General features: G+C 39.6%; 1 protein-coding gene across 1 annotated transcript in view; it reads left to right on the top strand.

The window, feature by feature from the left end:
- Positions 1 to 15,602, top strand: part of grk3 (G protein-coupled receptor kinase 3) — a 279,830-nt gene that overhangs the window by 171,938 nt on the left and 92,290 nt on the right. Inside the window, exons 4-8 of the mRNA XM_060843555.1 lie at positions 149 to 250; positions 1,317 to 1,391; positions 5,063 to 5,124; positions 7,666 to 7,717; positions 15,411 to 15,502. Of these exons, the coding sequence (XP_060699538.1) occupies positions 149 to 250; positions 1,317 to 1,391; positions 5,063 to 5,124; positions 7,666 to 7,717; positions 15,411 to 15,502 (383 nt within the window). The remainder of the gene's footprint in view (positions 1 to 148; positions 251 to 1,316; positions 1,392 to 5,062; positions 5,125 to 7,665; positions 7,718 to 15,410; positions 15,503 to 15,602) is intronic.

Here is a 15,602-nt window from a genome sequence, read left to right on the forward strand (position 1 = left end):
AGCGACACCCTCATCCCATGAATGAGTTAAAAAAAATTGCAATGAAAAATACATGATCTATAAGATTCAAAAGGTTTCCCTTCTGTAGCTTCAAATAATGTTCAGTTTAAAGAATGTTGATGTAATTAGGAATATTTTTAAATTTCAGATCAAAGACTATGAAAAGCTAGACTCAGAAGAGGATCGTTTGTGTCGAAGTCGACAGATCTATGATAAATATATAATGAAAGAACTACTGTCCTGTTCACATGTGAGTTTGCTACTTTTTTTTTGAAAAACCCACATATTTGACAACATTTGCACTACTAATGAGCATTTTATGTTGGTATTTGTATCAGGTACAGCATCTGTAATTCCATATATAAAATATGCAGTATCAGGGACTGCATTTATACCATGCACTGGAAGATGGACTTTTGAAACCATATGACGCTACCTGCCATCTCAACATTGATTTCTAACACAAAATCCCATAATCTATTTATACTGACCCAATATTCAATCATTCACCAATGTTCTGTCATGATCCCCAACATTACCCTTGTGAACCATTGCACGATTTGCCACAGCCCAAGGTTGGTATTCTGTTCACTGGCATTCTACGCTCTTGAAATGAGGCCCAAGACCCAATATTGTGAGACCCTCAGCTTGCCATGAACAACAGTAAGGTGAGAAGTGCAGCATTAGTCTACTCTCTGACATCACTGCCCCCTCTTCCCCAAATTCCTTCCCCACTTTCCCAGCCCATTTCTAGGTCTAGAATTTCTGTATAGAGATATCAAGATATGCAATTATAGAAAATTTAGAGCCACAGAAAATATATGTATCATATATTTGCTTGAGTGTTACTTGAAGTGAGAGGCCATAGTTATAAAGAGAGACTTTGCAAGCTACAAACTTAATCTGTGAAACAGCATAGATGATAGGAATCTAAAAGAAGTTTCCAACATTTTGAAAGAACTTGAGAAAATAAATACTGCGTGTTTATTTCCCCTTGAACAGTGAATTGGTAACAACGGGACATAAAGTTTGCATTAGTAGTTCCATTCCAGATAGTGAAGGATTTAAACTGGAGTTTTTGTTTACGGAAATACTTATTATAGATTTGCACCTACAAACCCAAACACCACTCTTTCAATATGTTCTAATATGCAGGAGCACAAGTGAATCATCAGCTAATGCCCATTCCCTGAATACAATTTGCAAATAACAAAAGCGAACAGAAAGCATGATTGTTGGAAAATTAACTTCATACAAAATGTTTTTTACATGTATTAGTATTATAAGGTGCTAATATATATTCACTGCTGTTGTAGCCTTTCTCCAAGCGAGCTGTGGATCATGTACAAACCCATTTGGCCAAGAAGCAGGTGCCTCCCAGTCTCTTCCAGGTAGGTTCTGATGACAGCAATGACACATTTTATACACTAGCTTTCAAAAGTAATAAAACATCTGGGGTTCTTCATATGAGCAGGACAAAGCAAAATGTAACAGCAAGGGCCATTAGAAGATGAATAGGCCAGTTGCCTATACAGGCAGAAGTGGGTACTGCAGATGCTGGAAATCAGTCTAGATTAGAGCGATGCTGGAAAAGCACAGCAGGTCAGGCAGCATTTGAGGACAAGAAGATTGAAGTTTCGGGCAGAAGTCCTTAATCAGGAATTAATCCTCATTCATTCCTGATTAAGGGCTTTTGCCCGAAACATCGGTTTTCCTCGAATGCTGCCTGACCTGCTGTGCTTTTCCAGCACTATTCTGACCAGTTGACTATACAGTCAGAGTTGGTTCAAGGAGCGCCTTAAACAGTGTATGAGTTAGAAAAGAAGAGAGGTAATGGGAGGGATTTCCAAATCTTAGGGCCCATGCAACTGAAAACACAGCTGGCATTGGTGGAGAAGTTAAATCAGAGATGCTCAGGAGACCAGAACTAGATGAGATATTTTAGAGGGCTGTAGGGTTGAAGAAGTTCAGAGAGATAGGAAGGGCTGAGGCCTCCGATTAATTGCTTATCACTGTTTACAGATTTTACATCAAGTCATTGCTTGATAAGGAGTCAATGATAGGTGAGCAGAACTTGGTGCAAATTAGAACACAATTAGAAAAAGTCTGTATGACACATCTGGCCAAAGACAGTAGGCAACTTTGGGAGTCATGTAGGCTTAGTGAATTCACTAGCTCCTACGTAAAGGCTCCTGATGTGATATTTGATATTTTGTTCTAATGACAGTAAACTATATTATGTAATCGCATCTTTGAGACTGGATTTGCTTATCTATAGTGCAGCACTTTGATAAGGCAGCATTAAGACTTATAACATAACACTGTATTCCTTTGAGTTTAGAAGGTTAAGGTATGAGCCTTAAAAGCATATATTTAAAAGGATAAAGGGATTTGAGAGGTTGCACAGAGAAGTAATGTTTCATTTATACAGAACACTGGTGACACGACATATGGAGTACTGTGTATCATATTGCCACCTTCTTTAAAGGATATAAATACATTGGTACAGTTGAGAGAAGGTTTACCAGATTAATATCTAGACAGAGAATAGGTTGAAAAGACCAGCCTTGTATCCACTGGAGCTTAGAAGAGTAAGAGGCTACTTTATTGAAACATATATCCTGTCAAGAAATTTCAGGATCTTATAAGTGGAGATGATGTTCCCTCTTATGAAAGAATCCAGAAAATGGGGTCGCTGTTTAAAAATCAGGGGTCATCCATTTAGAACAGCAATGTGGTGATTTTTTTTTCTCTGAGAGGTTCATGACTTTTTACAACTCTTTCTCCATGAAAAGCTGGTAGAAAAAGTCCTTTGATATCATCAAGGCTGAGGTAGATCAAGCAATGGCTTGATGGGTGGGCGGCACGGTGGTACAGTGGTTACCACTGTTGCCTCTCAGCGCCAGAGACCCGAGTTCAATTCCCGCCTCAGGCGACTGACTGTGTGGAGTTTGCATGTTTTCCCCGTGTCTGCGTGGGTTTCCTCCGGGTGCTCCGGTTTCCTCCCACAGTCCAAAGATGTGCGGGTCAGGTGAATTGGCCATGCTAAATTGCCCCTAGTGTTAGGTAAGGGGTAAACGTAGGGGTATGGGTGGATTGCGCTTCGGCGGGTCGGTGTGGACTTGTTAGACTGGAGGGCCTGTTTCCACACTGTAAGTAATCTAATCTAATCTTGTTAAACATGGGAGTGGAAGTTTATCAATAGTGTGTGGAAGATAACTTTGAGGTTACAATCAGATCAGCCATGATCCTATTGAATGATAGAGGACTGAATAGTCTACTCCTGCTTGTTGTTCATGTGTTGTATACAAAGACAGTTGGCAGAATTTTATAAACGTCTGAATTATGTTGTCAATGATGAGAAGTGTGGCAGAACCGTACAATAATTGACGTCAAGATCATGTCACTCCTTTTATGCTTTTCAGAAGTAGTGTGATGAGAGTCTCACTAGGTAACCCCAAGATGTCAATTGATGCTCAATACTGACTGTTGAACAGATTGTTAGCAGCTAAACATGCCTCATTAATATTCACACTCCCCTCTTACCAAGTTCCCCACAAACAAGCTAGACAGCAGAAGATCTCAACAAGGAAACCAGAGCACGTTAACCTGACTAATTCAGCTCCTCTGTTGCTCCAAGTAACATCTACATTGCCTACAGCCAAACTGCAGCCAAGAGTGTGATCCTCTGGCACCAGCCATCTGTAAACACATCATCACTGTCCTGGCACATCTAGTATGCACTGGAAGTGCATTTGGTATGCATAGCCATGCCAGTATTTAACACTAAAAGGCTGCAGTGGGAACAATTGGCACACAGGAACAGGCACCAGCTTACAGATTGCACCAGGTTTCATCTTGGGATGTTCATTTGCTTCCTAGTGCTCGCTCAGTTAGCATCTACCTGCTTGCTGATGGCACCTCTACCTTACCTTGTCTTGGCATTACAAATTAATGGAGTCAGGAACCAATCAGTTTGCCTTGCAGTCCACAGCTTAGAGGGTGTACATCTTTTTGAAAGGTAGTGTGGTACCTCAATCTCACATCTGCTCCATGTGCCAGCAACCTTTGCGGCAAAGACATGGCATGCACCTGACAGCATGTCATGGAAGCACCATTCAGTCAGGGGGTAGGTTAAAAGCAGACTCGCTTTACCGGTCAAGGTCATTGGTTACAGTCACCAGTCAGAAGTGATATGCAGAAGTAGGAGAGCAGCAGTGGCATGCAGAGTTGTGTTTGCTCATTTGGCAGGACATGGCTGTCTCTTTGCACAAGTGGTTTCTGTTTTCTCCTGCAAAGGACAGTTGAACATATTGATGTCAGGCACCCTTTGTGCTCTCTTTGCCCTATTATGAGTTACCCTTTCCTGTAGTGAGAAAAGGGTATGGGAGAATGAGTGTAATGACTTTGGGTGACAAGCCTGTTATTGCAGTTGCATGTTTGTCAGGTGTACTCTTGTTTGTAAGAATTCCTACACTTTTATAATGCACACATTCTAATCATGCTACAGTCCTCAAAATAACAAAGACATACAGTTAAAATGGGTGACAGTTCTTGTTTAGTTTGTACTTATAATTGTGCTTCCTCTTGCCCAAGTTTTGTATGTTTTGTTATCTTTACTTCTTCCATCTCTCACGTCATACAACTTTCACTATCCAAAAGACTTAAATGGTGGGATTAGTTCCTGGAAAATTTCCAGTTCGGGAGTGGAGCTATGAGTAAACATTTCTCCAGAGTATCACTTTTCCTCCTTTATAGTAAAGTGCATGCATTCGCATCTGAAAGCAGATGGAACAGTCCACATTCACATCCCCCTGCCATATTTTAAAGCATTATGCATCATGCTGTGCAATATCCATCAACTATGTAAAGACTTATTCCTTAGCTAAAGGGATGCAACCACAGATTTGGCAGTTCAGTGTTCTTTACAAAAGTGTAAGTAATTATGTAAGTTTGTTATGAAGTTTCACAAATGTACAGCCATCTCCTACCATATGAATATAGCCTGTGGACATTCCAGCTCCAGCAACTTGTTCATTTTTTTTTTGTTTCTTCCTTTTAGCCGTACATAGAAGAGATCTGTGACAGCCTACGGGGAAAAATTTTTCAGAAATTTATAGAGAGGTATGTTCAGTTCAAGTGTACTCGTTTTAGAGAACTTGCTGTTAGGTATTTGGTGTTTATTGAGACTTGTTGCAACAATTGTTCAAGGCTAACAATGTGTGGAATTTGTTCACTGACAGTTATGTATTTTATAGCTAAAATTCCACTTAAAATGTAAATGTCGTTACTGGAAAGATGTATCTGTATGAATGCTGTTTATGAAATAATATCTTATGGAATTGCTGTTTATAAAAGAGTGTTTGTGCTGTGTAAGTGCTTCCTGATAATGGGCTACATTATGCAAAAACTATTTATAACATAGTATATGTGCGCCAGTGCTGTTTATCAGGGTATGGGTTGTGTGACTGTTGATTGTAACAGAGTTGGTATTTAAAATCTGATTGAAGATTTGTAGCTCGGGTATCCGTTGTTGTGGTTCTGCTCGCCGAGCTGGAAGTTTTTGCTGCAAACGTTTCGTTCCCTGGCTAGAGTTGGTATTGTGCCAGTGCTGCTCATATATACCTGTACCAATGCTGTTTGTGTATGTCATGCTATATGACTGCTGGTTATAAAATGGTCAGTGTTGTGCAAGTGTTACTTACGCTGAGCCATATGCACTTTAGCAAAGTGTTCAGCAAGGTTCTTCATGGTAAGCTAGTTAACAAAGAATCCAGGGGGAGCTAGCCAATTGGCTTGAAGTAGGAGATAGAGGGTGGGGTAGAGGGTTGCTTTTTCAAACTGGAGGCCTGTGACCAACGGTGTACCACAAAGATTGGTGCTTTGTCCACTGCCTTTATTCATTTATATATGTATGATTTGGATGTTAATACAGGAGATGCAATTGTAAGTTTGCAAATGATACCAAAATTGGTGATGTAGTGTACAAGTTATCTCAGTGTACAGCAGGACCTTGATCAGATGCACCATTGGGCAGCGGAGTGGCAGATGGAGTTTATTATAAATAAATGTGAGGTCTTGCATTTTGGTAAGGCAAACCAATGCAGGACTTATACAGTTAATGGTAGAGTTGTGAGGAGTGTTGCCAAAACAATGAGACCCAGGGATGCAGGTGCATAGTTTCTTGAATGGGGAGTCGCAGCTAGACAGGGTGGGGAAACAGTGCTGAAGGACGAGGCTTTCCCTTATTGGTCAGAACAATAAGTATAGGAGTTGGTTACATCATATTGTGGCATTAGTAAGGCCACTTTTCGAATACTGCATACAGTTCTGGTCATCCTTCTATAGGAAGAGTTTTGTTAAACTTGAGAGGGTTTCCAGAAATGATTTACAAGAGAATTGCTGAGACTGAAGAGTTTGAATTACATGGAGAGGTTGAATAGGCAAAGGCTTTTTTCCCTGGAACTTCAAGGTTGAGATGTGACCTTATTGAGGTTTATAAAATTATAAGCGACATGGATAGGAGGAATAGTCAAGGTCTTTTTTCCTAGGGTGGGGGAGTCCAAAACTAGAGGGCATAGGTTTAAGGTGAAAGAGGAAATATTTAAGAAGAGACCTAAGGAGGAACCTTTTCACACAGAAGGTGGTGCGTCTATGGAATGAGCTGCCAGAGGAAGTGGTGGAGGCTGGTACAATTGCAACATTTAAAAGTCATCTGTGTGGGTATATGAATAGGAAGGGTTTGGAGGGATATGGGCCAAATGTTGGCAAATGGGACTAGGTCAGATTGGGTGTCTGATCAGTGCAGATGAGTTGGACTGAAGGGTCCATTTATGTGTTGTATGACTCTATGGCATATGATAGCAACTTATGAGGTCTGGAAATTTGAGTTTGAGGAAAGGATTTGACTCACCTTCTGTCAGTTATTGTCCAGATTCATAAGAAAGAGGAAAGTAACTGACAGATGATTATACTGCTGAAATAGTCCAGTTTGAGTCACCTCTTGAAGGAAAGAAAGGAAAGTGATAGAAAATTGCTGAGAAATTATGCAAAATGCATACAAACCTAATGCTAACAGATTCAAGGCAATTTCTAATCGTTCTGGTTCTCATCACACTCTGGTCAAGCAGCATTCTGTAGCTAACTGCCTGAATGATTTTGAGTGAAAACTCATGCAGTGAGGATTTAGATATATGAGGTGGGCAATGACCTATTGTCAGTTAGGGCATCTATTATGTTACAATCATCTTCAGCATCACTAAGTTGATACAGTTAAAACATAATCAATCAAGGTTCTTTTTGGCCTTTGATATTGTAATCCCTTGGATAGTGCATGTGTTACCAGTAGAAGAGAACAGTATTGGGCTTGGTTAGGATGCATTCTATGAATGATGCCTGGTATCCCTCACTGTCTAGGTGATGTATGAACTTCTTGTTTTGGCAAGTTACCAGTGAGGTATTGATAGCCGTGAAGTTCTTCTGTAGCGTGTATCAATGTCGATAAGAGATATGGGAAGAATATTGGAAGCACAACCAGGATTTTCTTCCATCTGAGATGCAATTGACCTTAATGAGCTTTGTGCCTCTCCACCACAATTTCAACAGCTTGTCTGCTGTGAACCAGGAAATTCTCACCAAATCTTGTCTTTGATTTTTTTTTCACAGTGACAGGTTCACTAGGTTTTGCCAATGGAAGAATGTAGAACTAAACATCCATGTAAGTATATTGTTTACTTTTGGATCATTTGTAATGTTGTTAAAATATGGTGCATATGTTGCTTTTTGCTTTGGATTCATGACCTGCCACTCTGAAAGTTTGACCTGTGAGTTCGTGGCAGTGTTATTTTGCAATCCAGTATAAAAGTGATGGATATACTTAAATTATGAAAGTTTTGTGCATCAGTCTTTTAGATAAGATGCTAAACTGTGATTCATTTACTTGTTCATTTGGATATTAAAGACTTCCTGACATCATGAAAAGAAAGGAGCAGGGAGTCCTAACCAAAATTCCTCTTCAACAACAGGTTAATAGATTGTTTATCAAATTTCTCATTACTTGCTGTATGCCAGTTGTCTGACTTGTTTGTCTACATAGCATTAGTGACTATGCATCAAAGTTATTCATTAGATGTAAGATGTTTTATGACATTGAGTGACATGATAAGGAGTCATACAAACACTGATGTTTTTCTACAGCGCTAATTCATAGAATCATAGAATGCCTGCAGTGTGGAAAAAGGCCATTTGGCCCACTGAGTCTGCACCAACCCTCTGAAGAGCATCCCACCCAGACCCAGCCCTGCTCACTATCACTGTAACCCTGCACTTAGCACGGCTAATCCACCTACCCTACACATCCCTGGACACTACAGGGCAATTCAGCATGGCCAATACACCTAACCTGCAGATCTTTAGACCGTGGGAGGAAACTGGAGTATCCAGTGGAAACCCATGCAGACATGGAATAATGTGCAATCTCCACACAGACAGTCCCATAGACAGACCCAAGGCTGGAATGGAACCTGGGTCCCTGGTGCTGTGAGGCAGCAATGTTAACCACTGAGTCACTGTGTCGCCCAATGTTTTACATGCTATTTGTACTGATTATTTTTGAGTGACATCTTAGAGTTGTTTGAATTGAATTTGAACTTCTTTCTTGGAAGCTCCTTCTAGATGCAACATCCTCCTGTTTACAGCAAATGTAGGATTGAAAATTATCTTGGAATTCTAAGAGCTGCCTTCAATTGAACAAGTCCAATTTATCTCCCTTAGTTAGTATTAATAGTTATGTTTTTATTGCCTTTGATATCAACAAAGTGTCCATTATATAATATGGTAGGATACAGTTTCTTCAGGATCAGCCAGCTGGTCAACTTTTAATTGTGTAGCTGGCCTGTTCAAGAGTCACATTACTGACTTAAATAAAAGTACAATACTGTGGATGCCAGAAATCTGAGAGAAACAGAATGCTGTTGAAACTCAGCAGGTCTGACAGCACCTCTGGAGAAAGAAACAGAATTGACTTTACTTTTCCGATATGACTCTTCTTTGGAACTCTGGCTAATGAAAGGCCATGAGCCAAGTGCTGGTAAGTGGGATTCGTGCAGATAGATCAGTGCTGGTGAATTGAGCTGAAGGGCCTCTTTGTGCTGTGTGACTCTGACTCTCCAGATGCTGCAGACCCGTTGAGTTTCTCCAACATTCTTTGTATTTGGATCACATTGCCGCAGAGAGTTCACCAATGATCCACCATTTGTTCAAATATTGAGAAGACAACTCCTCTTACCATCCAAACCCATCCCCAAAGCCATTAGGCACCAGCTGGTCATTAGACATCTGACAAGTTTCACCTCTTGTTAGGTAGGTATACTGTATACCAGGAGTATCATAAAATTTGAGGTCATGAATACTGTGTGTCCGAATGGATTGCTTTATTGAAATTTTTACCCAAACATTCAAATCAGTGACATTCAAATATGCCCACTTCAACCCAATTTTTTGAATGCGTAGTTCTTGTTCTAGACTTGGGGGGTAACCTTATAGAATTTTGTTTCAAGGTTGCTGGATTTATTGATTAGCCCAAAGGGACCCTTTAAACCATAAATGGAGACAAATTATCCTGTTGAAATATAAATTAGGATGATTTCTGTGTAATTGAACACCCTTGCAGGTGAATGAAATCCACTGATCCTGTTTCATCTCCCTAATGATCCTCTTATCCTAACAAAACACTGAATCATAATCTACTTTCATAGTATCTATTGAATTCTGTGAAGAGCTTTCAATTTTATTTAAAACCTTTTCCATACACTTAATATCTCTAGTTTCTTTCACAATGCCCATTGCAGTAATCTACTTACTGAATGACGGCCAGCAGACTCTGTGTCTTCAATTTGTTTATGATTTTTGATGTAGAGGTAGGGTAGTCAATGGTCAAATGATTTCCTGTTCGGTTCACGCAAATGATAGTCACACAAACCCAATCTTGGGCTTCATGATTAGCTTTACGGCTAAATATTTTGAATTGCAGAGCTGGCACCACCTGATCAAGTGTAACTTGGTTGAGCAATAAAATTCTGCAGCTTGTAATGCACTTTGGCACAGCCACATAAACCAGAACCACTCAAAATTGATGGCTATCCTTTGAAGTCAGCTAAGACTCTTAATGAAGAATGTAATCAGTCAGTGGTCAGCTGTTTCCTGGCAACATTGGATGTTGAAGAACGTGTTAAGCTTTTCATCACTATGTTGTCAATTGGCATATCACTTTGAGGACTATTTTGATTAAACACAATCAGTGAATTTTAGAAATGAAGCAGGAGGCACCACTTATGAAGGAATGATCCTGAAAGCCACGTTGCTTCAGCTAAGTGACAGGAAAACAACGAGAAGCCGGGAATAATTTTAGATTGTTTAGAAGAACAGCTTGATGGCTCAGTGTTTGGCACTGCTGCCTCACAGCGCCAAGAGCAACCTTAATTACAGCCTTGGGTGATTGTCTATGTGGAGTTTGCATATTCTCCTTGTGTCTGTCTGGATTTCCCCTGAATGCTGCAGTTTCCTCGCACAGCCCAAAGGTGTGCAGGGTGGGTGGATTGGCCATGCTAAATTGTCCATAGTGTCCATGGATGTGTACTCAAGATGGTTTAGCCATGTTAAATGCAGAGTGACAGGAATAGGGTGGGATTGGTGGTGGTTTGGGGTGGGTCTGGGTGAGATGCTGTTTGGAGGGTTGGTACAAAATCCGTTGGCCAAATGGCCTCTTTCTGTACTGTAGGGGTTCTCTTCTCTGATTTTTACAACTGCATTATAACAATGCAGAATCTTAACTCACAGCAAATGCAGAATCTGAGACTATACATGGACCTCAAAAGCCAGATATCATTCAAGGGTAGTCTAACACATCTCCATTACAACAGCAGGCAAGTCCCGCTGAGTTTTCCTTTGAGAGAAATGCATTTACTTCCAAGATGGAACAATTGCTGAAATACATCAGGCATAGTTTTTCCCAGGATGATATTTACTTTTATTAAGAGGAGCTAATTGTAATTAGTTTATTATTTAAATAGAGATGTGACCCTTTTAGTGAGCACTTCACAATAAACCACAATGAAAAGTTAGTGGGCTGTGTAATAGTTCAGCTAACGGAATATTGGTGCTTCTTTCATGGGACTGGAGTACAAGAGTAGGAAAGTCTTACTGTATCTCTACAAGCTGCTGTTGAGACCACATTTGTAAACAACTTTGATCACCTTATTTAAGGAACTATATCATTTCATTGGAGGCAGTTCAGAGAATTTTCACTAAGATGATCCTTGGTACAGAGAGATTGTCTTATAAGGAAAGGTTGGAATGTAGAAGAGTAAGAGGTGACCTATAGGATTCTCAAGGAGCTCAGCAGGTTAAATGCTGAGAGGATATTTCTCCTTGTGGGAGAGCGTAGGACCTGAGGACATAGTCTCAGAGTAAAGGTATGCCAATTTCAGCCCGAGATGATGATGAATCTTTCCTCTCAGATGATTCAGGGTATTTGTCTTTGCTACATAGAGCTGTAAGGGCAGAATCCTTGTGTATATGTAAAGCTGTGATCAATATTTTCTTAAAGTAGTAGGAGAATTGAGGGTTATGGGGAAAGTGGAACAACCAAGATCATGTTGAATGGCAGAGCAGGGTTAAGGGGCCAAATGGCCAACTCCTGTGCCTATTTCTTATGCACTTGTGGTCTTTCTGTAACTCATTTATAGATGCATGACTGATTTGATTTGATGAGGTGATTTGATAATTGATTCCTGATGAAGGGCTTTTGCCCGAAACGTCAATTTTACTGCTCCTTGGATGCTGCCTGAACTGCTGTGCTCTTCCAACACCACTAATCCATAGTCTGCTTTCCAGCATCTGCAGTCATTGTTTTTGCCTACCTGATATGATTTGAGTTGAACTGTCAAAAGGATCACACAACACCAGGTTATGGTGCAACAGGTTTAATTGGAAGCACATTAGTTTTCGGAGCGACGCTCTTTCATCAGGTTATAGTGGCACTATCACCTGATGAAGGAGCATCGCTCCGAAAGCTAGTGTGCTTCCAATTAAACCTGTTGGACTATAACCTGGTGTTTTGTGATTTTTAACTTTGTACGCCCCAGTCCAACACCGGCATCTCCAAATCATGTCCAAAGGATGTCAGAGTAGGAGTCTACTGCCTAATTTCAAGTTGCCAGAGACACTCCTAAGTTAAGGTGAACATTTAAGGTGTATTCAGGCCAAGTAAATGATATGTCTGGAATTGCTGCTTACAGATTGATATGTTGGCTGGCATGCATTAAATACAGGATAATACAAAGGCCATAGTGTGATCCACAGTAAATAATATAGAGACCAGAGTGCATTACTTTCAGGTTAGCACACAGGCCAGAGTGTCACCCACAGAATAGCACACAGTTTCGAACATGCTGTAAAGCTGTTCCATACCAATCTTGAAACACCTTTTCTTTCCAAGCAGCTTTGCTTAGATGGGCATGAGCCAATCAAACAAAGAATAATGTGCTTATAGTCTTGGCACTTGTATGTTACAGCCACCTTTGAATCATCGACCTCGGTGTGAACAAAAGAATAAAGGATGTCATACTTACAATACTCACAATCTTTCAATTATTTTCTGGGTTCATAACAATGAGAAAAGAGAAGAGGCCGATGGTGCTGAAGTAGTCCAGTTCAAGTGTTCTACTGAAGGAAATTATGATAGAAAATTACTGAGAAATTATGCAGAATACATACAAACTTAATGCTAACAGATTCAAGGCGATATCTCAGCCCTCTGGTACTAATTGTCTGTTTGATCAACATTCTGCAGCTAACTGCTTGAATGATTTTATGAATGAAAAACTTGTGCCAGTGGGGTTTGGATAGATGAGGCAAAGAAGGCAATATGCTTGATTTCCACTCTGTGGTAGATGATTACTTACAGATTAACATGTTGGCTAGCATGCCGTATGTACAGGATAATAAACAAGCCAAAATGTATTCACGCTAAATGGTATACAGTCAGAACTACACACAGGCTAGAAGAGCATTGTTAGAATGACATGCAGATTAGAACATATTGTAGTATACCAGTCTCTCTCGGTGCTGCAAACATTAATGGTAAGTATTATGTAAAAAGAACTGCAGTTATTATTACATCCTTAGACAATGTCTGAGAGCAGTTTACTGTACATATAAATTAACTTGTGAAGCAGATAAACAAAGTGCTATTCATGCACAGCAAGATCCACGAACATTGATCAAGTGATAATTTTTTTTTAAACGTTGGCTCATGGAATTATATTATTAAGTCCATTATTCAGGGAATTTCCTGCTCACCATTGAAAAGTATTGTAAGATTTCTAAAATACATCCACCTGAACTTCCAGAGTGGACAGATCATATCTCATCAGAAGAACATTAGACAATGCAGCATTTCTTCTGTTCGACACTCAAGCTTCCACCCAGATTATTTGTTTAATTTGTACACCTTGAAACCGCATCTCTCCGATACAAGAAGCATGAGTTCTGTTAACTGAGCCAACCTAACACTTTAACAAATGTGATATAGTTGCAGTGATCTCAGTGCATACTCTACAGCATATAAACATTGTGCTTCGGATTACTGACTCACGCTTATCCTATGTTGTCTCTATAATTTGCTAGTATTCAGTATTCTTAAACATTTTGTTCTGTACAAGCTTTGTATACCACTTTTACTTATGAATCCTCTATTATTAATTACATAAACAATTCCCTCCGTAACATTCAAACTCACATTAGTTCTATTGTGTAGATGAAGATCATTCAATACATTTTGTCTACAACTGCTCTTCAGATGAGCATCAAGGCTTCGTGCAATTCTGTTCTTTCCCAATATCCTTGCACATTGCTTCTGTTTAAATAATCATCTAATGATTTCTTCAATTACTCAATTAAGCTTGTCTTCATTACACTTCCAGGCAATGTATTCAATAGCTGAATCCCTTGTTGTGTGAAAAAGATTTTTCTTTCATCACATTCGTAAATTATTTAAATTTGGTGCCCTTTATGAGCAGGATCCATTTCTCCCAATCTATTGTATACTGCCTCCCCTCATGATTTTGAAAACTTCTATCGGATTCCTTCTTAATCTTCTTCAGTCCAAGGAGAATGTTCTTAACCTTTCCAATCTATCCTCAACTGAAGTTTCTCATCACTGAACACATTCTTGTAAATTCTACGTATTACCTCAATCACCTTATCAAGTGATCCAATGACCATAATTCTGTAGGGCAGGTAAGAAAGAATAATTTAACAATATTGCAACAGTGTAAGTTTAGATTTCTTTTCCCCATTGAGTTTTAACTATTTAACCCTGTGTAAGCCAATGGAAACCTAATTAGGCATACATCTGACTCTGGCATATTTGGTTTTGCAGTAAATATGATCCCACTAATGAAAGCTGCATGGATTAATACTTGTATTTATTGAAGCATGCAGGAAGTGGGAGTATATTCATGTGATGTTAAAATTGGACAGTGATCAACATGACAGCAAAAATGACAAATTATTTGCAATAATGAATTTATTTGTTACCATTCATGTTGCTTTATATACAGGGAACAGACCACATATGCTGCTTTTTTTTTTAAATAAAGCACTTCTTGCACAAGGCTTATGTGTTCCACATTATCATTGCACATCCTGTGCCCCTTTCTGTAACAACAGCTTCCATTCTCTATCCTGTTCTGCAATAATGCTTTACATCCCATGCCATTTCTTGAAGTAATACCCTCTATACTAAATAGGAAGTGATATCCCACTTCATATCACTTCCTGTGATAATACTTCCCTTTTTGCATTGACTCTTATAGAAACAACGACTGTCTTAGGGTATTGTTGCAAGGCGTAATGTCTTTGAGAGGATAAGTGCAAGTTCACTTAAATGTCTGAACAAGATGTAGATATGTTCGTAAAGCATTGAAACACATACTTACATTTTCTCAGCATGATAATTGGTGGCACAGTGGTTAGCACTGCTGCCTCACAGCGCCAGAGACCCGGGTTCAATTCCCGCCTCAGGCAATTGTCTGTGTGGAGTTTACACATTCTCCCCGTGTCTGCGTGGGTTTCCTCCAGGTGCTTTGGTTTCCTTTCACATTCCAAAGATGTGCAGGTTAGGTGAATTGGCCATGCTAAATTGCCTGTAGTGTTAGGTGAAGAGGTAAATGTAGGGGAATAGGTCTGGGTGGGTTGCTCTTCAGAGGTCGGTGTGGACTTGTTGGGCCAAAGGGCCTGTTTCCACACTGTAAGTAATCTAATTTAATGATTGATGCAATCCTATTTAATGAAATGTCACTTGCTGCTAATCAGTGGACAGGAGTTATGGTATTTCATTTATTTTGCAGCTAACAATGAATGACTTCAGTGTACATCGTATAATCGGAAGGGGAGGATTCGGCGAGGTTTATGGATGCAGGAAAGCTGACACTGGAAAAATGTAATTTTATTCCTACATTCGCTATTTATTTCCAAGAGGTTTAGTTTTATTTCAGTATATTAATGTGCATGCCATTTGTATGTAATTACATGGAAGATAA

This window comes from Hemiscyllium ocellatum, chromosome 24 (genome assembly GCF_020745735.1).
Source record: "Hemiscyllium ocellatum isolate sHemOce1 chromosome 24, sHemOce1.pat.X.cur, whole genome shotgun sequence".
Taxonomy (NCBI): domain Eukaryota; kingdom Metazoa; phylum Chordata; class Chondrichthyes; order Orectolobiformes; family Hemiscylliidae; genus Hemiscyllium; species Hemiscyllium ocellatum.